General features: G+C 45.9%; 1 protein-coding gene across 6 annotated transcripts in view; it reads right to left on the reverse strand.

Annotated features, from left to right (window-relative positions):
* Positions 1-26,765, reverse strand: part of LOC139252375 (uncharacterized) — a 336,279-nt gene that overhangs the window by 79,341 nt on the left and 230,173 nt on the right. For 5 of the 6 annotated variants that reach the window (XM_070873361.1, XM_070873357.1, XM_070873359.1 and 2 more), the window contains 4 exons: positions 21,264-21,383; positions 3,342-3,451; positions 2,723-2,828; positions 2,508-2,630 (listed from right to left, as the gene is read on the reverse strand). In XM_070873361.1, the coding sequence (XP_070729462.1) occupies positions 2,508-2,630; positions 2,723-2,828; positions 3,342-3,451; positions 21,264-21,383 (459 nt within the window). The remainder of the gene's footprint in view (positions 1-2,507; positions 2,631-2,722; positions 2,829-3,341; positions 3,452-21,263; positions 21,384-26,765) is intronic. The other variant, XM_070873358.1, reaches the window with a different exon arrangement.

Genomic DNA, 26,765 nt, shown 5'->3' on the forward strand with positions numbered 1-26,765 from the left:
AGGAGAGACTGGATCAACTGGGCCTTTATTCACTGGAGTTTAGAAGGATGAGAGGGGATCTCATAGAAACATATCAGATTCTGATGGGACTGGACAGGTTAGATGCGGGAAGAATGTTCCCAATGTTAGAGAAGTCCAGAACCAGGGGACATAGTCTTAGGATAAGGGGTAGGCCATTTAGGACTGAGATGAGGAGAAACTTCTTTACTTAAAGAGTTGTTAACCTGTGGAATTCCCTGCCGCAGAGAGTTGTTGATGCCAGTTCATTGGATATATTCAAGAGGATATGGCTCTTACGGTTAAGCGGATCAAGGGGTATGGAGAGAAAGCAGGAAAGGGGTACTGACGGAATGATCAGCCATGATCTTATTGAATGGCGGTGCAGGCTCGAAGGGCTGAATGGCCTACTCCTGCACCTATTTTCTATGTCTATGTTTCTATGTTTTCTGAAGTGGCCACATACGCTGGCCTAAGTAGATTTGGAGTAACTATTAGCTGGCCAAAGTGGCCTAAATGGCCAAAACTGGCATAGTTGGCTGGTAACGCCCTCTTTTGAGCAAAAAAAACTAAACTAAAAAAATCCTAACTAACTCACTTACACTGGCGCAAATTGAATGTGCAAAATGGGGATTTTTAAGATACTCCAGAAAAATCAAGTTGCTCCAAAAAAAACGGAGAAACTCCTGGCCAAAATTGAGCCCCATGTTCCTCTCGAGCCCAGAGGAGATGTCCTTAACCCTGGCATCGGGCAGGCAACACAGCCTTCGGGACTCATGCTCTCGGCTGCAGAGAACAGAATCTAGCCCCCTATTGATACTGTCCCCTACCACTACAAAATTTATTTTTATTCCCCCCACGTGAATGACCCCCTGTACCACAGTGCTGTGGTCAGTTTGCTCATCCTCCCTACAGTCCCTGCTCTCGTCCACACAGGGAGCAAGAGCCTCGAACCTGCTGGTCAAGAGCAAGGGCTGAGGCTCCTACACCATTACATCCTGGATCCCTATATCTTCCTTACTTGGAGTCACACCCTCCTGCACCTAACCACGGACCAAATTTGAATGAATTAATCTAATTGGTGTGACTAGCTCCTGCTATGCAGCGCCCAGGTAACTCACCCCCTCCCTGATGTGTCGTAGTGTCTGCAGCTCAGACTCCAGCTCATCAACACGGAGCCCAAGTTCCTCGAGCTGCAGACACTTGCTGCAGATGTGGTCACTGTGGACCTCAATGGGGTCAACCAGCTCCCACATGTCACAGCAGAAACACATTTCCTGCCCTGCCATCCGAATATATTTAATTAATTACGTTTTTGGGTTTTGTTTATAGTCCCAGCTTTTAATTCAAACCAATGCCCCAGAAAAGAGAAAAAAACTCGCCAACTAATCACTTCCCTTCACTTTGAATTTGGTTATTTCTACTTCTTGTCTTCAGCTGGGTTGGTGTTTGGGCCCCGATCTACCACTCCCTTTATGTCCCGCTGGGCTCTGCTGCTCTTTTTAATTGGCCTCCCTGCGACTGCAGTTGTTTTCTCCTTTCTCCTGCTCCTCTTCTCCTCCTCCTTTTGCCAGAGTGGAATTCCAAAAAAGACCCTCATGAAGAAATAAGTGAATTGCCAGAAGGCCCTTAAGAGTTCAGAAGGCCCAGCAGCAACAACAAGCACGTTGAAATAATCTAAATTTCAAAAGGTCATTATCTGATGTAAGCAAAATGTCTCCCAAAACTTTCTACAGCTTTGCCAGAGATGAAAATGGTGTAGAGGTGTAACTATGTCATTTGTTCCGATTTCCATTTATTAATGAGACCACCTGGCTCAAGATCATTTTTCAGTCTCTGCTCACCTGACGACCGGCACTTCCTACTCCCACCCATGAACCATGGAGGGTACAAGTCAGGAGATGGCCATTTCCAGCAATATTTAAAGGAATCCTCAGCGGTTCTAAGCTGGGAGTTTTCTTGCTTGAGAATCTGCAGGAAGGTGGGGTGAGAAGAAGCCAACCTCCCTGCCCAAGACTGGAAATAGCACCTACATAGCAGCTCAGCAAGTAGCAGTACCTGTTTTTTTATAAAGGAAGTCTGCCTCTGATCTGCACCCTGCCACCTGACATTCATTTGTATGTAATTCACATTGCTGTGCCCTCTTCATGTGCAACCACCAGCCATACAGCTTTTTGTGGGTAATGCTATACAGGTGCTGGACAGAAGTGAAACATGAGCACCCATTTTTTCTGTGCGGAACACTTGTTTTTCAGATGATATTTGAGTGCTAGATGCAGGAAAATCCGTCTTCAGATCACATTTTATCAGATTTTCATGCTGGAAAAATGCTTTAATCGCATTGATATAATCTGGGTCACCACTCATTCAAGAACCTCAATTTCATTTAAATGGTTATTACTAGCAATAATAATTGCAATTATGAAGGTTCCCCAGTATGAAAGAGCTATTGTTATATTCATAAACATATAGGTCATAAGTTATTAACTGAAACACCAACTGTTACATACCTTGTACGCAGGATGTCTGCCATTAAAATATGGGTTGAATATACCGATTGTGATGATGAATGATTTATTATTGTTCCATTCTTCCATAGCTTTTTCTGCTGCTTCTTTCAGTGAGGGTTCAATCTACAATATTGACAGATTATCAGGCATATTGTTGAAGTAAATAGTAGTTTCTGCAAACCATATTTGTTGCCTACATCATCTTCCATACCTACCGTGTTTGAAATAAGCTGATCTCTTGCTATCTTCAGTTTTCCTAATGTGTTTTTCAAGACTTGTTCATGGTTTTCACTGGCAGAGGATAAAAGTAATCCCATTGACCTGAGGTACAATTAAAACATTGATAAGATTTTTAAATATGGGGTTGGTTTTGAAATTAAGAATAAAGGATGGGTCTGTAGTGGCAAAGATTCCAGGAGGACACTTATGCCAGGATGTTCGGGGCTAACGGTATAAGGTAGAAATAAATAAGCAAAATAATTTCTTAAAGCTGGAACGAGGAGTAATTTTCCACTTTTGGGGCTCCCGGTACAAAGCAGCACACATGGAGAGCACACACTAAGAACGCTCACTGGAACACTGGAGTAAAGATCCTGTGCCCATTACACAGCACGCCTGATTTTTAGTCCATGGAAAATTTACCTTTAAAGGATGAATCAAGCCATATGGGCTAAAAGACAGTTTTGCTCCTACGTTTCAATGTTCTTCAGCATAAACAGAGAGAGAAACAAAAGGAAAAAATAATTGGTTCTTTATGCATCTACCTCAATTTGCCAATATTCCTCCAGCTGAATGAAAATTTAGAAAATGGTATCTCTTTCAATAGGTACTTACTCTTTGTTCAACAAAACTTTTTGTATTTTTTCCACAGTACTTCTTTTCCAGTCATAAAACTTCAAATACTGTTCCGTTCTTTGTTCCAGTTGGCAAAGCAAATCTTTAATCTAGATTATATGAAATATAAATTCTGTGTTTAGTTGAATTTTGTAAATTTATTAATATACATTGATTCTCAGGACCTCCACAATACATGGTGGAAACTCAGTGAGAATCATGGAATATATAGTTAACTCTATGGGGCAGATTTTATAATGTCATGCAGGCCTGAACTGTTAATGAGTAAACCTACAAAATAACAGTGGGAAGTATTCAATGAAGTAAGTAAGATACAAAAGATAAAAGGCAAAGGCTCCACTTTTGTAGTTAAATAATCATGAGCAACAAATGAAGAGACAGTAGCAAGCTAAAAAAATGCAAGGAAAAGTGGAAATCCATCAGACTGTGAAAGTTATAAAAAGCAACAAAGAGATACAACAAAGTAATGAGGTGCAGAAAGTGAGTAAGAAAAAAAACTTGCAAGGGTTATCAAAGTTAACAAAAGCTTTTATAAATATATAAAGAGAAAGGGATTGGTAAATGCGAATGTGGGCCCATTAAAGACAGATGCAGGCGAGACTATGATGGATATTAAGAGACTTGGTAAAGCAATGCTTTGCATCCGTTTTCACAGTAGAGGAAGAGCACAAAATACCAGCAGTACAGGAGAGAAGCTAAATATAAATCAAGGGAAGGAACTTAGTGGATTTAGTATGTAGAGAAAATAATAGTTCTTACGATAAACAAATCTCTAGGACAGGAAGGCTCTCATCCCAGAATACAAAAAAAGATAGGTGAGGAAATTGCAGATGCATTAGTCATAATTTTCCAAAGCTCTCCAGATTTAGGAATTGTGCCTATGAATTGGGAAATTGTAAATGTCACTCCATTATTTAAGAAGGGAGGGAGAAACCAGGTAACTACAGAACTGTCAGTTCAGCATCATTTGTGGGGAGGTTACTGGAATCTATCATCTCTGGAATGGTTTTCAATGTACAGACACTCTGGGAGTGGGGGACCCGAAGAGCATGTGAAACCCAGAAATATGTTAAGCGCATCTGTCAGTGGCTTTTTAATGCAGCTACTTCTTCAGCATTTTATTTCTGGATTTCTATCCAAAGATGACCCACATGACACGATCTCAACTTCAGTATTTAAAGCGACAATCCAAACATGTAAGTTGAAGCAGCTGAAGTTGGGAAGAGAAGAGTAAGGTCAAAAATGGAAGTGAAATGGTCCAAGGGTGCATCCTGCTTCACGGATGTCTTCTTGGCTGTGCTGCTGGGGGCTGTGAGGACTGGGAGGAAAATACTCTTCCTTACCAATGGTTGGGAGAATCCTGCTGGGGAAAACAAGATGGCGTGGTTGGAGGTGGCAGAAGAGGTCAGCAGCATGAGCGTAGTGCCACGCTTCTGAATTCAATGCAGGAAGTGGCTTAATGACATAACCAGGACAGGAAAGGTGAGAGCAATGACACGTTCACCAACATTCTGATGTGCGTATCATTCAAACCCCCCTCACTCTGCCTTTTCGAGCCTACTGCAACACGTTACTCCTCACAGCCACTTACCCTGCAGTTGCACCCATCCCTCTCTGCCTATGCACTTCCTCACATCCCCATCTATCCACTGACACTCACCCTCATCGTTATATAGTGTCATGCCTCTCCCTCATAGTCACCAATGTGGAAAGATAGAAAAAGAACAACCATAGATTGCAAGGCTTGCTGGGACATTATATTTGGTCAACCTAGGAATTAGAGCTTACTTCAGCAAACAAGCTGTCAGCAGTTGAAACCACGGGTTGCAATACCTCACAGCAGCTAAGGTCATCTGTCTTCTCTGTCTAATTATAATCACAAATAGGATGTGATAACCAAAAAAAACAGACAGTGTGTACAGGGGGCAAGGAAAGGTTATCCCAAAATAAGGAAAGGGTAGCTAAGACAAGTATCCATTGGATAACACTGATGAGGTAATTAAATTAACTGCTAGACTCTGCACTATTACAAAAAAAAGAGGAACCATCACATATGATAGGAGTTGTTTACTTGGGTGTATAAATATGTTCCAATTTCAGTGTATTACCGGAGTTGGTACCCTGTCTAGGGCACTCTCCCCTTGTATACAAGCAACAATAAACTAACAATCTGATGGTCTGCTTGTGTTAAGAGTCTTATCTTGAATCGGTGTCTTCGACAGAATTCCTTGGAGGTTCCACCGAGATCGCAAACTACGTGCCGGTGAGTAAACGGACAAGAACACGGTGACTCTCTAGGGAAGGACTCTAACTGGCCAGTTATTGGTGACATTTATGTTACTAAAGGAGCCCTTCCTTGGAGAGAGCGCGAGTGTAGTCTGTTTGTCTCGGCAGAAGTGCTGCGATCGTAAGACTCCTTTCAGGATTGAGTTACATGTTTGTAATCACTTCCTCTTTCAGCTTGACAGTAAGAGGAGGCAGATTCCGAAAAGCAAAAAAATTCAGCCCTGAAGCGGGCCGGCAGATTGTAAAGGGGGGAAGGTAAGAAAAGACGTCATTAAAAGGTCCCTGTTTCTTGTGTGGTAGAAACAAATACCCTTGTGTGATAGGGAGAAATAAGATGGGACGCGATCCTTGTGTGATAGGATCATTGAAATTAGTGATAGGATAAGTCATCCTTGTGTGATAAGATGAGGACCTTTGTTTGATGGGGTAATTTAGAATAAGTTAAGGACTCAGTCTGAAGGAGCGTACAACGCAGACTGAGAATTGATTATTTGTTTAGTTAAAGCATAAGGATTATGATCTGTGCACCCCTTTGGGTTTTTGCGTTTTTTATTGTCTTCATAATATTGTTATAGAAACATAGAAACATAGAAAATAGGTGCAGGAGCAGGCCATTCAGCCCTTCTAGCCTGCACCGCCATTCAATGAGTTCATGGCTGAACATGAAACTTCAGTACCCCCTTCCTGCTTTCTCGCCATAACCCTTGATCCCCCGAGTAGTAAGGACTTCATCTAACTCCCTTTTGAATATATTTAGTGAATTGGCCTCAACTACTTTCTGTGGTAGAGAATTCCACAGGTTCACCACTCTCTGGGTGAAGAAGTTTCTCCTCATCTCGGTCCTAAATGGCTTACCCCTTATCCTCAGACTGTGACCCCTGGTTCTGGACTTCCCCAACATTGGGAACATTCTTTCTGCATCTAACCTGTCTAAACCCGTCAGAATTTTAAACGTTTCTATGAGGTCCCCTCTCATTCTTCTGAACTCCAGTGAATACAAGCCCAGTTGATCCAATCTTTCTTGATAGGTCAGTCCCGCCATCCCGGGAATCAGTCTGGTGAACCTTCGCTGCACTCCCTCAATAGCAAGAATGTCCTTCCTCAAGTTAGGAGACCAAAACTGTACACAATACTCCAGGTGTGGCCTCACCAAGGCCCTGTACAACTGTAGCAACACCTCCCTGCCCCTGTATTCAAATCCCCTCGCTATGAAGGCCAACATGCCATTTGCTTTCTTAACCGCCTGCTGTACCTGCATGCTAACCTTCAATGACTGATGTACCATGACACCCAGGTCTCGTTGCACCTTCCCTTTTCCTAATCTGTCACCATTCAGATAATAGTCTGTCTCTCTGTTTTTACCACCAAAGTGGATAACCTCACATTTATCCACATTATACTTCATCTGCCATGCATTTGCCCACTCACCTAACCTATCCAAGTCACTCTGCAGCCTAATAGCATCCTCCTCGCAGCTCACACTGCCACCCAACTTAGTATCATCCGCAAATTTGGAGACACTGCATTTAATCCCCTCGTCTAAATCATTAATGTACAATGTAAACAGCTGGGGCCCCAGCACAGAACCTTGCGGCACTCCACTAGTCACTGCCTGCCATTCTGAAAAGTACCCGTTTACTCCTACTCTTTGCTTCCTGTCTGACAACCAGTTCTCAATCCACGTCAGCACACTACCCCCAATCCCATGTGCTTTAACTTTGCACATTAATCTCTTGTGTGGGACCTTGTCGAAAACCTTCTGAAAGTCCAAATATACCACATCAACTGGTTCTCCTTTGTCCACTTTACTGGAAACATCCTCAAAAAATTCCAGAAGATTTGTCAAGCATGATTTCCCTTTCACAAATCCATGCTGACTTGGACCTATCATGTCACCATTTTCCAGATGCACTGCTATGACATCCTTAATAATTGATTCCATCATTTTACCCACTACTGAGGTCAGGCTGACCGGTCTATAATTCCCTGTTTTCTCTCTCCCTCCTTTTTTAAAAAGTGGGGTTACATTGGCTACCCTCCACTCCATAGGAACTGATCCAGAGTCAATGGAATGTTGGAAAATGACTGTCAATGCATCCGCTATTTCCAAGGCCACCTCCTTAAGTACTCTAGGATGCAGTCCATCAGGCCCTGGGGATTTATCGGCCTTCAATCCCATCAATTTCCCCAACACAATTTCCCGACTAATAAAGATTTCCCTCAGTTCCCCCTCCTTACTAGACCCTCTGACCCCTTTTATATCCGGAAGGTTGTTTGTATCCTCCTTAGTGAATACCGAACCAAAGTACTTGTTCAATTGGTCTGCCATTTCTTTGTTCCCCGTTATGACTTCCCCTGATTCTGACTGCAGGGGACCTACGTTTGTCTTCACCAACCTTTTTCTCTTTACATACCTATAGAAACTTTTGCAATCCGCCTTAATGTTCCCTGCAAGCTTCTTCTCGTACTCCATTTTCCCTGCCCTAATCAAACCCTTTGTCCTCCTCTGCTGAGTTCTAAATTTCTCCCAGTCCCCAGGTTCGCTGCTATTTCTGGCCAATTTGTATGCCACTTCCTTGGCTTTAATACTATCCCTGATTTCCCTAGATAGCCACGGTTGAGCCACCTTCCCTTTTTTATTTTTACGCCAGACAGGAATGTACAATTGTTGTAATTCATCCATGCGGTCTCTAAATGTCTGCCATTGCCCATCCACAGTCAACCCCCTAAGTATCATTCGCCAATCTATCCTAGCCAATTCACGCCTCATACCTTCAAAGTTACCCTTCTTTAAGTTCTGGACCATGGTCTCTGAAATTACTGTTTCATTCTCCATCCTAATGCAGAATTCCACCATATTATGGTCACTCTTCCCCAAGGGGCCTCGCACAATGAGATTGCTAATTAATCCTCTCTCATTACACAACACCCAGTCTATGATGGCCTCCCCCCTAGTTGGTTCCTCAACATATTGGTCTAGAAAACCATCCCTTATGCACTCCAGGAAATCCTCCTCCACCGTATTGCTTCCAGTTTGGCTAGCCCAATCTATGTGCATATTAAAGTCACCCATTATAACTGCTACACCTTTATTGCATGCACCCCTAATTTCCTGTTTGATGCCCTCCCCAACATCCCTATTACTGTTTGGAGGTCTGTACACAACTCCTACTAACGTTTTTTGCCCTTTGGTGTTCTGCAGCTCTACCCATATAGATTCCACATCATCCAAGCTAATGTCTTTCCTAACTATTGCATTAATCTCCTCTTTAACCAGCAATGCTACCCCACCTCCTTTTCCTTTTATTCTATCCTTCCTGAATGTTGAATACCCCTGAATGTTGAGTTCCCAGCCCTGATCATCCTGGAGCCACGTCTCCATAATCCCAATCACATCATATTTGTTAACATCTATTTGCACAATTAATTCATCCACCTTATTGCGGATACTCCTTGCATTAAGACACAAAGCCTTCGGGCTTGTTTTATTAACACCCTTTGTCCTTTTAGAATTTTGCTGTACAGTGGCCCTTTTTGTTCTTTGCCTTGGGTTTCTCTGCCCTCCACTTTTCCTCATCTCCTTTCTGTCTTTTGCTTTTGTCTCCTTTTTGTTTCCCTCTGTCTCCCTGCATTGGTTCCCATCCCCCTGCGTCAATTGTCTATGAGCTCTTAGGAAGACATAACAGGGAAATCAACAGGGGAGGTTGTGTTTCAGAAACGTATAAATTAGTTGAGACAAAACAGTGATCGGTTGATCAGCAGCGAGTGACTCGTGTCCAACAATATCTCAAACACCCAGACTGAGGCCGAATTAAGAACCCAAATGGGTCACGTGACGGCCAGGTGAATTGGGCATAGGGTACTCGGTTGGAGCGAGAGGACTGTGATACAGAGAACTGTGATATCTCAACCAGTTAAATATGGGTGCCGGAGCAGGCAAACCACCACCAAAGGGCACACCAGCCTTTTTCATGCTCCAGAATTGTGGTCAGTCTTCAATTGACCACCTAAAAGAATGGGTAAAATGGACTAAGGATGGAAACAGGCTATTTCCACCTGATGGTTCATTTAATTTAGAGAGAATAACGTGTCTTGAGGAATGCCTTGTGGATACAGACCCAGGTAGAAGGGGTAAAAAGAAAATAAATTGGTCAGCTTTCAACGATCGGAAACGAGAAGCCGAAAGATGATGCGAAAGAAGCATAGAAGCTAGTAATGAAGGAGGTAAAAAAGAAAAAGAAACAGAAAGTTGAAGAGGGTAAAGGGGATGTAGAAAGCCATAAACAAATGGTAGTTAGGCAGACTGAGGGACACAGACCAAGTGCCCCTCAGTGGACACAGGAGGACGAGGAAGAACTGCAACAAGAATTAGATAACTCTTATGCACCACCGCCATGTCTGCCAGTACAAAGCCCACCACCAAACCCAAATGCTAATAATAATCAGGGCCAAGTAGGCGACCCCCAGCTAGATAGTCTACCCCTGCCCGTTCATGGTCCCGTTAATAATCAGCCAACAGACCAACAACCTCAACCAGGAGGAGGAGGAGGCGGTGGTGAGGCAGTGGCGCCCCCCCAGGAAGCCTCAGGGGGATCGCCAGCTGACAATACTAGACTCCAAACAGCACAGAGACAAGTTCAATTGCAGGATATAGCAAGACAGCAGGAAGTGGTGAGAGTGGCACAGTTAGCAGAACAAGACAGACAACAGAGAGAGCAGGGGCTGCAGGAACTGACTCGTCACTAATACAAGCCATGACACTTAACCCTGACCTACATGGAATGTATTCTCTCCGATACTTCCTAGATCCTCAGGGTGGAAACCCAGTGGCGGTTCACCAGCCCTGGACTCCATCCGAATTAAGGACCATGATAGGCAGTCTCCCAGACCCCAGAATACAGTTGGACATGGCGCTGGATGAATTACGTACCATAGTCCTGTGCCATGAGCCAAGTATTATGGAGACAACACAGAAAAAGGATGAGGATGTGGAGAACTATGTAGAAAGAATGGGGGAAATCATGGATCAATGTTCAGGAATGACTAAAGAACAATACCAAGCACCAATGGTCAGTGCGGTAGTAAATGGTCTACGACCAGAACTTAGAGACCCACTGAAGTTAGTATGCCTCGGGTGGCGCCAAAAGACCCTCCCGCAGTTAGTATCCACTCTTAAGGATTTACAGGAAAGAAATAGGGAAAGTAAAGGCAAAACATGTATACTCATGGAACAACCCACGGAGCCCGTAATAGACTTCCAGCAACCAACTCAATACCCACTAAACCCACAACAATATCCTCAATATTTTCAACAAAGCAGAGGGAGAGGGCGTGGAAAAAGGAGAGGATTTGGCCGGAGAAATAGGGGTAATATGAACCGTCCAGGGCAAGGGCAGAATTATAGTGGGAACTGCTATAACTGCAGACAAACGGGACATTGGGCAAGAAATTGTCCGTCGCAAGGAACCCAACAGTTCCAGCAGAATTGGCCCCCACAACAAAGTGGAGGTCGCGGTAATAGTAATACACAAATTCAGGTTTCCACCAGGCCTCAAGCAAATTTTACTACCCAACACCCGTGCTTTCACATCCCTTAAACAGTCTCTTATTACCACGCCGCTTTGGGACTTCCAGATTATGCAAAACCCTTTAATCTATTCGTCCACCATAAGTCAGGCTTTGCTCAGTCCGTTCTTACTCAGATACACGGGGACAGACAGCGGCCCATCGCGTATTTTAGTACACAATTGGACCCAGTAGCACGAGGTTTGCCGAGATGCCTTCCTGCAGCTTACTATGCTGTTCAGCAGGCTCAAACGATCACTTTAAATCACCACACCGTCTTGCACGTTCCACACTCCGTTGAGATACTACTCACTAAATGCGCCACTCAACATCTCACATCAGCCCGCACAACTAAATATGAGGTAGAGCTACTATCAAATGCCAGCTTAACGATTAAACATTGCACGACCCTTAACCCAAGCACGCTTCTTCCAACTGCTGAGGATGGCACCCCTCATTGCTGCGGGACTGTGACTCAGTTGGTCACCAAGCCACGCATCGACCTAAGCGAGACACCCTTCAACAATCCAGAATGAGTCTATTTTGTCGACGGATCAGCTCTAAGAAATGAACATGGCCAGTGCCGCGCTGGTTACGCCGTTACCTCATGCCATTCCACTGTGGAAGCGGCAGCCCTACCAAATACGTTTTCAGCACAGCAGGCGGAGTTATTTGCCCTCACACATGTATGTATACTGGCAACACAATGGGTCATTAATATCTATACGGACTCACGATATGCATTCGGAATTGCTCATGATTATGGACAGATTTGGAAACTCAGGGACTATTTAACCTCTGCGGGCTCAACGATTAAGAATGCCGAGCAAGTAAAAAACCCCTTATGTGCCTTACAATGTCCACAAAGAATTGCAGTAATTAAGTGTCAAGCACACACGGGCCACCGAGACGACATTGCGTTAGGCAATGATGGAGCTGATAGGGCTGCTCGAAATGCCGCCATGTCAGACACAGGACTTCAGGTGTCAGCCTACGTGCTTCAACGTACAAAACCCATTGATACGCCGCCCACAATTAATGATGTATTGGCCTTTCAGTCACAGGCCACTGCTGAGGAGGTGTTAACCTGGGCACAGAATCAATGCGATAAAACACCTGAGGGAGTATGGGTTCACCATGACGGCCGCATGGTGGCACCCAGAGCTTTGCTCCCATGGATTGCCCGCTGTGTTCATACTTTCACACATGCGGGCAAAGGGGCGATGGCAGACTATATTTTAAAAACATGGTATGCGCCAGGTATTTCTGCAATTGCAAAACAAATTAGTGAAAAATGTGTTATCTGCCAAACCATGAATCCGGGAAAAACAGAAAACAGGCTGCCTCCCACCCAAATCCAACAGGACCTTTTGTAAATTTGCAAATGGATTTTATTGAATTATCCCCATGCATGGGATTTAAGTATGTATTAGTAATTATAGATGTGTTTTCTAAATGGGTTGAAGCTTTTCCATGTAAAAAGAATGACGCAACTACTGTCGCTAAGCATTTGTTAAAAGAAATTGTGCCACGATTTGACATACCTGTACAACACTCAAGTGACAATGGGTCACATTTTACTGGGACAGTTGTGAAAGAAGTGTGTCGAGCGTTACAAATCGACCAATATTTCCAATTCAGTTATCACCCACAGTCAGCTGGATTGGTGGAGAGATACAACGGAATGTTGAAGAATAAACTAGCAAAGTTATGTGATGAGACTGGACTCAAATGGGTCGAACTGTTACCTTTGGCAGTAATGGTAATGTGATCAGCAACAAATAGAACGACAGGATTATCACCACATGAAATCGTCATGGGACATCCCCAACGTTTGCCTTTTTCTGCACCGTTTACTGCTAAACAAATGGATGTCCACAAAATGGAAGAAAATATGCTAAACTATTGCATTGTTTTAACAAAATGTATTGCTTTAACAAAATGTATTTCTAGCTTTCATTCCCAGGTAAAGGAAGCCCAAATTGATCCTGCTGAAGGAAGATCCCATAGTTTGGAGCCTGGCGAGTTCGTGTACGTGAAGGTGTTCAAGAGGAAAAATAGTCTTCACCCAAGATTTGAAGGTCCATTTCAGGCCCTGTTGACCACCAATACTGCCCTGAAGATAAAGGAGAGACCAACATGGATCCACGCCTCACACTGCAAAAGAGCTCCAGGACACGAGGAAAAGGAATCACCAACCCCATCAGTAAAGGGAAATGGATATTAGGACTATGTTTCCTTGTGACACTTATAATACCTGTAATACCCGAATTGCATGTAAACACCTTCTTGTATATGTCCCACAAATACGCTACGGAAAACAACAAAGAAGGAGGTTGTTGGATATGTACCCAAACCTCTCTCCACTGTAAGGGAGGGATTCCTCTTAGACCTATCCCACTTCATCTGTCAGAAGTAGTAGAATGGTATATCTACCAGAACGGCACACGCCAATTCCCTAGGATGATAAGAGTTGCATCTGGTAGTATACCCACCATTGGGCGACGGGAAGATGATGGAATCCTCTAGTTTATCATTTTACCCCATATCTGCAGAGCCCTGGGAAAAGGAGGGATATTGTCTGAATACCTTTGAAGGGTGGTACCAACCGAGGTATGACCACTCCCAACAGCCTCCCTTCCTCACCCTTACCAGGGCCACAGGTATGGGAAGGCCGCCGGGGACAATATGTTTAGTAAGGAACTTGGCCGGGGGAATATTCGTAGGCACGAGTCGGTGTGAATATAATTTTACAGTGATAGGTACTCCTGATGAGTTTCCCCTTTATACGTCCTCTCAGTTTTATGGTTGTACATTGAATGTCCCATACGCCAACCAGATAGGTACTTTCAACTATTCCCTGGTATCCGCAGGGTTTGATGTGGATAAAACCACCTTGTACAATGGAACATACTTTGTTTGTGGCCACAAGGCCTACCCCTGGTTGCCAAGGGGCTGGACAGGATCATGTTACCTGGCATATGTGGTACCATACATTCGTCACTTATTCTCTCTAGCAAATCACCCGCATTATCGATCCAGACGAGCCATTACAGAAACACAACGATTCTTTTCTATCCTTGTTCCCCCTCTAGAAGTAGCATTTGCCATAAGAGAAATAAGAAAAGTGGCTAGAATATTAGAAGAGGTAGCAAACGACACTGCAGAAGCTATATGCAAATTAAACGATGAGATGGTGGCTATAAGAACAGTAGCTTTGCAAAATAGAATGGCTCGAGACTATCTGCTGGCAGAAAAGGATGGAACATGTGCACTAATAGGGTCCAAGTGTTGCACGTACATTCCTGACAATTCTGAAGAAATAGGTAACTTAGTGGACCACGTCCGGAAGGAAGTTGAAAAGTTAAAAAAAACAGGTTCCTGGGGCATGTTTGATTGGGCAGGCGGATGGTTCGGGCCTATAGGTCAAACCATAGTACAAGGGCTGATCATATTCCTGGTCATTATCTTTGCTCTATATTTGGTATTTGTCCTGATAAAATATTGCTGTGCGCAACTAGGGGTTACAGCCGTACCAGCGGGGGCAACCACCATGATGGTAGCCACAACCCCAGAAGCCTCAGAGAAGGCAGAAACCATGGAGATGGAGAGACTCTGTAAACTTCAGTTGGACTAAAAGTTATTGTCCCTATAGGGACAAAAGGGAGGAATGTGGAAAGATAGAAAAAGAGCAACCATAGATTGCAAGGTTTGCTGGGACATTATATTTGGTCAACCTAGGAATTAGAGCTTACTTCAACAAACAAGCTGTCAGCAGTTGAAACCACGGATTGCAATACCTCACAGCAGCTAAGGTCATCTGTCTTCTCTGTCTAATTATAATCACAAATAGGATGTGATAACCAAAAAAAACAGACAGTGTGTACAGGGGGCAAGGAGAGGTTATCCCAAAATAAGGAAAGGGTAGCTAAGACAAGTATCCATTGAATAACACTGATGAGGTAATTAAATTAACTGCTAGACTCTGCACTATTACAAAAAAAAAGAGGAACTATCACATATGATAGGAGTTGTTCACTTGGGTGTATAAATATGTTCCAATTCTGTGTATTACCGGAGTTGGTACCCTAAGGCCTTTGTCTAGAGCACTCTCCCCTTGTATACAAGTAACAATAAACTAACAATCTGACGGTCTGCTTGTGTTAAGAGTCTTACCTTGAATCGGTGTCTTCGACACCCTCAACAAATGCTCTCCAGCCATCGGGTGAACACATGCCATTACACTCACTCAAAGATGTCTTCTTTCCCTCCTTGCAGGAGAAGAGAGCAGAGAACACTAGGGAGAGACAGTGAATCGGAGATGGCCATTGGACGATGGCCAAGAGCATCTTAGGTGTCAGGGCAGGGATATGTGCAGCCTACAGAAAGTTAGCATGCAGGTATAGCAAGCAATTAGGGAGGCAAATGGCTTGTTGGCCTTTATTTTTGCTGATGCCTGCTGATTTAAATTAGTGCAGTGAAAAACATGCGGTGTAACGCACTGTTTCAGGCAGTAGTCTCAGCATGAGGCCCGTGTAGCATGATCATAGCAGCCCTGGAGCAAAGCAGCATTCTCTTAAAGCTAGCTGGTCATTTCAGAAAGCAGCGTTGAGCCCTTAAAGGGGAAACATCTTCTAAAATGAAAAAAATAAAAGTGATTTAAAAATAGACAGTCTATAGCTCTTAGGAGCTCAACTGCATTCTGAAAAATAATTAACATTAAAAATAATTCCGAAATGGAGTCTTCAGCTCTTAAAGCTGAATTGCCTTCCACATGTAAAATAAATTGTAAAAGTGCTTCAGCACTAACACAAATTGCTCAGTAAGCTAGGGAAGGGGCACCTAGGGTCCCGCACGTAGCAGTCCAGCTTTGTGCAGGGGTTCAATACTGCAAGGTCCTCTACCCACAGGGGCCAGGAGGCCCGCCAGAAAGAATGATGTGGGGCCAGATCACCAAGGCAGTTATGCCTTCTAAAATGAAAGTGTTGACCCCACGACCTGGCTAAGTTTCATGACTTCAGACAAGTGGTCAAGGTCAGTAAATGTATGCTCAAAAGCCATCTGCCAGCAACTGCACCACGAGCCTCACACACTGCTTATTGCACGCAGCCCCCCCACCCCACCTTCATCACTCACTTACCAACAATCTGTATCAAATACGATGCATACCTCCCATTCCCAGCCTCACCTCAGTCTTACGTTACCCTCCTTCTCACATCCCACTTCCCCATTATCCCACAATATCTTCCAAGTTACAAAGTGTGCAGGTTGTAAGCATGCAGCTCTTGCTTTCCAGGCCTCCTCTTACCAGAACTCTACCCTTGTGCCTTCCTCATTTCAGACACCAAACAAATCCAACCTGCCCAGCTAGTGAGTGACCAAGAAAAGGGAGAGGGAGAGGGAGGAAGAGGGGAAGGGAGGTGGGGAGGGAGGAGGAGAGGAAAGGGGAGGAGGAGTGGAGGAGAGCTAGGAGAAGGAGGAGGTGGGGAGGAGTGATGAGGAGGAGGGAGAGGGAGGAGGGGAAGGAGGAGAGGGAGGAGGGGAAGGAGGAGAGGGGAGGAGGGGAAGGAGGAGAGGGAGGAGAGGAAGGAGGAGAGGGAGGAGGAGGAGGATGAAGGATAAGGAGGAGGGGAGGAGAAGGAGGAGGGGAGGAGAAGGCGGTGGGGAGCAGGAGGGGAGGAGGAGAAGGGGGTGGGGAGTAGGAGGGAGAGGAAGAGGGATGAGGAGGAGGGGAGGAGGAGAAGGCAGTGGGGAGGAGGAGGGGAGGAGGAGAAGGCAGTGGGGAGGAGGAGGTGGAGGAGGAGAAGGTGGTGGGGAGTAGGAGGGAGAGGAAGAGGGATAAGGAGGAGGGGAGGAGGCGAAGGCAGTGGGGAGGAGGAGGTGGAGGAGAGGGGGAGGGGGAGGAGGAGGAGGAGGGATGTGGAGGAGGGAAGGAGAAGGCAGTGGGGAGGAGGTGGAGGAGAGGAGGAGGGGTAGGAGGAGGGGGCGGGATGAGGATGAAAAGGGATGGGGAGGAGTTGAAGAGGAGAGGTTGGAGGAGGAGCGGGGGAGGAGGAGCAGGGGAGGAGGAGAAGTCGGGGGAGGAGACAGTGGGGAGGAGGAGGAGGAAGAAGAAAAGAGACACAATCACTCAATTTGACACTCCCAGCCACCAGCTCCTCAAGAACCAGCAAGGCCATCTGCAATGTCCCCCACTGAAAGTCAGCAGCCTTCCACCAGCCATGCTGCAGCCACTGGGCTAGCACTGCAAGACATCAGTAGGATAGGCAAAGACACACGCAAGACACAGGGGTAAATAGTTGATTTCTTGCGGCTAGAACCTCCAATTATTTTGCTTGCTTAACGCCCACTTTACTGCTGAAATGACATATGACACCCATATATTGCCCATTTTGGCATAAAATTGAAACTGACGGGCATTTTTAGGAAACTTATCGCCGAGTGTTACTTTTCCCATGTGCTTAATGCCGGGAAAAAATATTACCGCCCTCCCACTTTTTTTGGGCGGGATCATCAGAATGGGCGGAATCAACGGCCATAATATCGCCCAGCGTTACTTTCCGCATGGAATTAACGCCGAGATTCAATAATATTGCCCACCCATTTTTTTTTTGTCTTAAATGGGCCATTTGGCAAAACTAACGGCCAGGAGATCGGCCACCACCACTTTCACCACCTCGCACACATATCACCCACAATATCGCTCGCCCAAAAAACCATCCAGAAAAAGTGGAACTATTCTGAACGAACGCCAGCAGTGTGGCTGCCATTTTTAAAATCGCAGGTCGCTTCATTCAAAAGGCTGCTTCAACTTCGGGGGAGTTTGTATTGACTCTGGAATTCTTCTCAGGTGAAGTGACCATCTCAACAGACATATTTTCAGACTCTCGACTATTAGGGGTTTGTATTTTAGTGAGGAAATCATTGCTTCTGATCAATCATTATTATACTTTCAATGCAATGGGGCCACCAAACAATAACTGCTTAAGCAGCGCTTCAGATGTCTTGACCACTCAGGAGATGAGCTACAATACAACCCTGAGCAAGTAGCTAAATGCTGCACAACCTGCCTATCAGGAGGGGCCAAGAATTGCCAGAAGGCACTGATGCTCCACCTCAGGAGAGAGAGGAAGAGGAGGACGAGGATCTGGACGCTGACCGAGGGCCAGATAATCAGACTGGCTATACAACCATGCCCACGACCCCCCCAAGACCACAGGAAAGGGCCTGTGGTGGCTACATAGCTGCAAGACTCTTATTTGAGGAACTGATATCTGAACAATTTGCTTGAAAGAATGTTGCTGTGAGTGACAACGCTGACACACTGCTGTGTGTGTGCAGCTCAGACATCAATGGTGCCCATCATCTTGGTGCCAATTAAAGTTTACATTGATTGAAGTTAAGTTGTATTTAACCCTTTCATGTTAAGGAATCACCGGTGTGTAACAGTCCAGCTATCTGAAACAATAGCAGTCCCTCAGACCAGCATCACCACAGACAGACCCTCGGACCATCACGATAGACAGTCCCTCGGACCATCACCATAGGCAGTCCCTCGGACCGTCACCATCACCATAGACAGTCCCTCGGACCATCACCACAGACAGTCCCTCGGACCATCACCATAGGCAGTCCCTCGGACTATCACCATCACCATAGACAGTCCCTCGGACCATCACCACAGACAGTCCCTCGGACCACCATCACCATAGACAGTCCCTCAGACCATCACCATAGACAGTCCCTCGGACCATCACCACAGACAGTCTCTCGGACCACCACCACAGACGGTCCCTCGGACCGCCACCACCAGAGACAGTCCCTCGGACCATCACCACAGACAGTCCCTCGGACCGTCACCATAGACAGTCCCTCGGACCATCACCGTAGACAGTCCTCTGACCATCACCATAGACAGTCCCTCGGACCATAACCACAGACAGTCCCTCGGACCACCACCACCATAGACAGTCCCTTGGATCATCACCATAGGCAGTCCCTTGGACCATCACCATAGACAGTGCCTCGAACCACCACCACCATAGACAGTCCCTCTGACCATCACCATAGACAGTCCCTCGGACCACCACCACCATAGGCAGTCCCTCGGACCACCATCACCATAGGCAGTCCCTCGGACCACCACCATAGACAGTCCCTCGGACCATCACTATAGACAGTCCCTCAGACCATCAGCGTCACCATAGGCAGTCCCTCGGACCATCACCACACTGTGTCCAGAACAGTGCGATCCGCAGAGTGCTGGCAATGGGGCAGTACCAGAGGGAAATGTTTGCAGTGAGACATTGATTGCAATAAGGTCTGTTGCTGTGTTAACCCTTCACAGTGAAGTCTATATCACTACATTCCCCAGTGAGTCTCAATGCAATAAGTGGTGTCACATCAATAAATAAAAATGCTGCTATATATAATGTTCATCAAATTGCTGGAGGTGTGACCAAGAACAACTGGCAAGACTCCTGTCAGCTTTTCAAAGGTCTTGAATTGGGTCCCCTGCCGCTGCGTGCTTGATGGGAACAAGCACATTTTTCAGGGTTTCATACACCTCGGGGCCTGCTTCAGTCAGGAAACTAGCCCATTTTTTTTCTAAGACCACCCAGTTATGGTTTTCATCATTGGGGGCATCGACGATACTATTTGCAGCAAAAATATTTCTAGCATATCCATATACGCTCTGAAAGTATCTCGGTTGCGATGGAACTCACCCAAGCACCCTATTATTCCCATAGGCACAGCCATCTGGACTCTTCAGTTCAGCCAAGTGCGCTTGTAATTTACCTTGGATATTTTAGCTGTGCTGCAAAATAAAGAAGCTCTCCAAGACTCTCTGTTGTTTGGCAGGAATCATCCACCAACAAAAATGTCAGCTAGAGTATCCAGAAATCCTATTCTACGTCGTCAATGTAATATATCCTTACGACCTCACTAAAGCACATACACTCAAAATGGTTTCAATCTGGAACTTGCTTTTTACTGTATAAACATCAGTGGCTACATTATTACAGTAGTCCACTAGTTGGAGCAATAGTCCGCTAGGTGGAGCTATATTATAGTAGCCTGTGCGGTTGCGGTATATGTCAGGACTGATATGTGGCACTCGCAAAGCCACATGTGTGCTGTCGATGGCGCCTTCCACCTTGGGGGAAACATAATTTCCTGGCATAGGCACATCCGGCTGCTCTCTGTTCAGAAAGAAGACAATGAAGTTCCTTCTTCTAGAGTACAGAGCCTCTGTGAACCCCCAGATACTGCGATGGACCACAAACTGCAAGATGTTAGCAATGTCTTCCCATCTAGTCTAGAAGGATCCAGAGGCAAAATATTTGAGGGCCACAGTGACCTTGAGGGTCACGGGTAACATCGTCGTCCTGCTCTGAGGCTACAGGTCTGGTTCCAGAAGGTGGCATAATTCTGTGAGCACCTCCTTGGTGAAGCAGAGCCTCCGAATACACTGCTCCTGGCTTAAGTGCAGGTTGGAAAGTGCTCCCAGAATTCCCTAAGTGAGCAATGCCTCCTGCTGAGAGTCCTCCTGCCCCTCCTCCTCCTCCCTCTGCAAGCAACTTGTCCTCTTCTTTGCTGCCTCTGTTCCATCTCCTTGGCATACCCCAGCGCAAGTGGGACTGCATGTAGAGCCTCCAAGACTGGGAGCAAGTGGTCTTCCCAGAACCCTTTTAATCAGAAGCAAGTGTGTCTCCACTTGAAGCACAACTCCCTGTCACCTCGCCCAATTTAAATAACTTCAGAAAACTTCACAAACAGTTGCACAACTTGCACAGAGCCAGTAGAAATCAAAAAGCAAGTCACCTACAAGTTGTTGCTGATCCTTTCAATAACGCTGGTGGGGGGGCCCTTGTGCAGCTGAACACATGTTCAGCTGTTCATGTACTGCAGGCAATGGCCATGCTGCCAAAATGGCCATAATAGCTGACTCTTAGGTGTCGAATTTCACTGCCTCAGTATCCTGAAATGCATTTTTCAAGTTGTTTTTATGTAGAGCAAAACAAGATATTTCATATGCAATCGACTCACCCCTATCACTGAAGATTTTGCACGGTTAAACGCAAAATGATCAATTTCCTCTAAAAAGCTTTGTATGCCAGTAAATTTCAGAGAATTCTCCCATTCCTTCATTATGTCAGTTGAATTTCCCTAAAAAGAAAAGGAAAAGAAAAGCAAATGAAGAACATAGATATGACCTTCTGCATTAATTCATTGTATTCACCTCCATACAGAGTAGAACAGGAATTAAACATGGGTAATGGTGCCAGGGAGTAGGTTTTGTAGCTGAAAGCTGCAACATATTAAAAGAATGCTGTAAATATTGACAGGGTTGAACCTCCCTTATCCATAACTTGCTTATCCAGAACCACCCCTTGTCCAGAACTATTCCTGGCCACTGGGTGGCGCATGCGCAGAACTCCGATATGAACAAATTGAAGTCCTTCCTCACTGCTGACTCCCGCAATCGCTGGCTTGACCCCGCGATCCACCGCCCCGCCCTCCCCCTCTCCCTGCATGATCTCTCTGCCGCACTCCCAGCCCCAAGCCAGCCAGCCCCAATATCCCCTTGCTCAGTACCTGTACCATCCAATTTAACGTGACCTTCGTCCGGAAAAATCCCTTATCCAGAACAGGCCAGGTCCCGAGGGTTACGATTAAGGGAAGTTCAACCTGGAGTACTTCCATGTCCCGGCCGCAAGTGCGCATAGAAGCAGGAGCACCAGTGGAGCCTGAAGACCCACCTGACGATTCCACCAGAGTGATGCAAATAGGTGCAACCCTAAAGGAATGACGACAACCAGATCTGCATCTTCGAATCTAATATTCTTCCCTTAGTTATTCGAGCTTTATGTACAGGGCTTAATGTTGCTGCTAGCTTGAAGCCAATTTTACTACGTTCTGCGCCTAGGTAACACATATTTCCCAGACATGAAGCAGAAGAAATGGGGCAGAGAACCATGCCACCAGAGTTTCCCGAGAAGGCAGGCCAAGAGCTAGAACTATAGCAGCCACAAGCACCCAAAGCCATGCAAAGATGGCACATCTCCCATCTAATTTTCCGGGATCTTCAATTATTAGGCAGCCCAATGCAGGTTAGTCAGAAGCTAATGGATTTTGCCGCTTGTGACAAGTCCCTTCAGATTGGAGCATCTGAGAGGGAGAGTAACATTAGGAACAGGAGTAAGCCATTTAGCCGCTCCACCATGGGGGCAAGAGGCCTTCAAGGTTAAACAGCAGAAGGATCTGGGAAGAGATAGTGCAATCCATCACTGCGACGTGTGTTGTCCCCAGGACCTGGGTCCAGTGCCACAACAAGTTTAATGACCTCAGACGGGTGGTCAAGGTGAGTGAGGGCTTCATCAAATGCCATAATCCACCATCCGCACCACAAGTCTCACACACTGCTCAATGCACCATACATCCATTCCTCACCTACCAACAATCTCTAGCTTTCACCACTCATACTTCACAATCATAGCTTCACTTCACCCTCACACTTATCACTGCTGCACTCACACCCACATCTCACAGAAACAGAGAAAATAGGAGCAGTAGTAGGCCATTCAGCCCTTCGAGTCTGCACTGCCATTCAATATAATCATGGCTGATCCTTTATCTCAACACCATATTCCTGCTTTTTCCCCATACCACTTGATGCCTTTTGTGTCTAGAAATCTATCTATCTTCCTCTTAAATATATTCAGTGACTTGGCCTCCACAGCCTTCTATGGTAGAGAATTCCACAGGTTCACCACCCTGAGTGAAAAAATTTCTCCTCATCTCGGTCCTAAATTTCCTACCCCGTATCCTGAGACTGTGACCCCTTGTTCTAAACTTCCCAGCCAGGGGAAACATCCTCCCCGCATCCAGTCTATCCAACCCAGTCAGAATTTTATACGTTTCAATGAGATCCCCTCTCATTCTTCTAAACTCTAGTGAATACAGGCCTAGTCGACCCAATCTCTCCTCATGCAACAGTCCTGCCATCCGAGGAATCAGTCTGGTGAACCTTTGCTGTACTCCCTCTATGGCAAGTATATCCTTTCTTAGGTAAGGAGACCAAAACTGCACACAATGGGCCCAAGTTTCGGCCTCAGTTGCTCCTGATTTTTTGGAGCAACTGGTGTAGAACGGAGTATCTTAGAAATTCAAATTCTCGGCATTTAGTTTGTTCCAGTTCTAGTCTGTTAGAACAGTTTCACTTTGGAACAGAATTTTTTTTTCAAAAAGGGGCGTGTCCGGCCACTTACGCCTGTTTTCAAAGTTTCGGCAGTGAAAACTTACTCCAAACTAACTTAGAATGGAGTAAGTGAAGATTTTTGTACGCTCGAAAAAACCTTGTCTACACTTTAGAAAATCAGGCGTAGGTTACAAATCAGGCGTAGGGAATGGGGGGGGTTTAAAGGGAAGTTTACAAACATTAAACACTTCAGCTTTACAAATAAAGAGCCATCATCAATAATAAATGATAAAAACATTAATAAATCAACCAATAAATCAATCAAAAAAAATTAATAAGAAATCATTTTTTTTAAAGTCAATAAATAAAACATTTTCTACGTACCGACTGCAGCACCGGGAGCCCTCCAACAGCGTGCTGGGATGCCCCCCTCCCCCCAGTGTGTCTCTGTCAGCGTCTCTATCTCTCTGTCTGTCTGTCTGTGTGTGTCTCTCAGTCTCTGTCAGTGTCTGTGTTTCTGATAGCGAGGGGAGGTGGAGGAGGGGAGAAGGGGGAGAAGGGGAGAAGGGGGAGGGGGGGAGATGGGGGAGGGGGGGAGAAGAAGGGGAGGGGGGAGGAGGAGAAGGGGGAGAGGAGGAGAAGGGGGAAAGAGGAGGAGGGGGGGAGAAGGGGAGAAGGGGGGAAGGAAAAGGGGGGGAGGAAAAGGGGGCGGAAGGAAATGGGGGGGAAGGAGAAGGGGGAAGGAGAAGGGGGGGAGGGAGAAGGGGGGGGGGGGAAGGAGAAGGGGGAGGAAGGCTGAATGGGCCGGGCCCGGCCGGGCCCAAGACTTCGGGCAGGGCCCGTCCCCAGCACCAGATTTACAGGTAGGTGGCGTTGGGTCGAGTCGGGTCGGGATCGTGGGTCGGGTCGGGGGGAGCGCGGGTCGGGGTCGGGAGCGCGGGTCGGGTCGGGGGGGTGGTGGGAGGGAGGTCGGTTCGGTTCGGGTCGGGGGAGGGAGGGAAAGGGAGGTCAGGTCGGGAGGGGGTGGGGGGAGCGCGGGTCGGGTCCGGGTCGGGAGGGGGGGGGGGGGGGCGGGGAAGCAGGAGTTGGGTCGGTGTCGGGGTCGGGTCCGGAGGCGGGGGGGCGGGGAAGGGAGGAGAAGCGGGGAGTCGAGTTGGGTCGGGAGGAAGCAGGAGCTGGGCCGTGAGAGGAGCCTTATGCATGTAGCCCCAGTGAGGCCATTCGGCCAGGGCTAGGGGCTGTGTGCTTCGGGCCCCTCCCACACAGTTTTGGGCGCCTGGAGCTACTGCACATGCGCGCCCACTGTAGCGCGCATGTGCAGAGGTCCCGGCACTGTTTTCAGCGCAGGGACCTAGCTCCGCCCCCTACAGCTCGTGCTGTGCTAAGCTGCAAACGACCTGCAAGGAGCCGGAGAATCTGGAAGTTTTTTTTAGGCGCACTTTGTGGCGCGTAAAACGAACGTCCAGGTCGGGGCTGCGCCGTTCTAGGCGCGGCCCGAAACTTGGGCCCAATACTCCAGGTGCGATCTCACCATTGCCCTGTATAACTGTAGTAAGACATCCTTGCTCCTGTACTCAAATTCTCCTGCAATGAAGGCCAACATACCATTTGCCTTCCTAACTGCTTGCTGCACCTGCATGTTTGCTTTCAATGACTGGTGTACAAGGACACCCTGGTCCCTCTGTACATCGACACTTGCCAAGCCATCACCATTTAAATAATACTTTGTCCTTATGTTTTTCCTACCAAAGGATAACTTCACATTTATCCACGTCACACTGCATCTGCCATGTGTTTGCCCACTCACTCAACCTATCTAAATCGCCTTGCAGCGTCTTTGCATCCTCCTCACAACTCACAATCCCACCTAGTTTTGTCAGCAAAACTTGGAAATATTACATTGGTTTCCTCATCCAAATCATTTATATATATTGTGAATAGCTGGAGCCCAAGCACTGATCCCTGTGGTACCCCACTAGTCACTGCCTGCCACTCTGAAAAAGACCCATTTATTCCTACTCTCTCTGTTTCCTGTCAGTTAACCAATTTTCAATCCATGTCTGTATATTACCCCCCAATCCTATGTGCTTTAATTTTGCACACTAACCTCTTCTGTGGGACTTTATCAAATGCCTTCTGAAAATTCAAATACATTACATCCACTGCTTTTCCCTTATCTATTCTATCAGTTATATCCTCAAAAAACTCCAGTAGGTTTGTCAAACATGATTTTCCTTTCATAAATCCATGCTGACTTTGTTTAATCCTGTTGATGTTATCTAAGTATGCCGTTATCACATCCTTTATAATAGACTCCAGCATTTTCCCTACTACTTGTTGAGGCCAGTTCGTTAGATATATTCAAAAGGGAGTTAGATGTGGTCCTTATGGCTAAAGGGATCAAGGGTATGGAGAGAAAGCAGGAATGGGGTACAGAAGTTGCATGATCAGCCATGATCATATTGAATGGTGGTGCAGGCTCGAAGGGCCAATTGGCCTACTCCTGCACCTATTTTCTATGTTTCTATGTTTCTACTGATGTTAGACTAACTGGTCTATAGTTCCCTCTCTCCCTCCTTTTTCAAATAGTGGGGTTACATTTGCCACCCTCCAATCTGCAGGAACTGTTCCATAATCTATAGAATTTTGGAAGATGACAACCAATGCATCTATTTCCATGACTACCTCTTTTAGAACTCTGGGATGCAGATCATCAGGCCCTGGGGATTTATCTGCCTTCAGTCCCATTAGTTTCTCCAGAACTATTTTCTTACTAATAATCATTTCCTTTAATTCATCTTGTTCAGTAGACCCTTGGTTCCCTAGCATTTCTGGGACGTTATTTGTGTCCTCTTCTGTGAAGACAGAACCGAAGTATTTATTTAATTGTTCTGCCATTTCCTTGTTCCTCATTACAAATTCTCCCGTTTCTGTCTGTAAAGGACCTACACTTGTCTTCACTAATCTTTTTCTTTTTATGTACTTGTAGAAACTTTTGCAGTCGGTTTTTACGTTCCTTGCAAGTTTACTCTCGTACTCTTATTTTTCCCCTCTTAGTCAATCGCTCGGTCCTTTTATGCTGAATTCTAAACTGCTCCCAATCCTCAGGCTTGCTACTTTTTCTGGCAACTTTGTATAACTCCTCTTTGGATCTAATATTATCCTTAATTTCTTTTGTTAGCCATAGTTGGGCCACTTTTCCTTTTGTGTTTTTATGCCAGAAAGGAATGTATAACTGCTGCAATTCATGCATTCGTTCCTTAAATATTAGCCATTGCCTATCCACCATCATGCCTTTTAATGAATCTTCCCAATCTATCATAGCCAATTCATTCCTCTTACCTTTGTAA

Source organism: Pristiophorus japonicus, unplaced genomic scaffold (genome assembly GCF_044704955.1).
Source record: "Pristiophorus japonicus isolate sPriJap1 unplaced genomic scaffold, sPriJap1.hap1 HAP1_SCAFFOLD_461, whole genome shotgun sequence".
Lineage (NCBI taxonomy): Eukaryota > Metazoa > Chordata > Chondrichthyes > Pristiophoridae > Pristiophorus > Pristiophorus japonicus.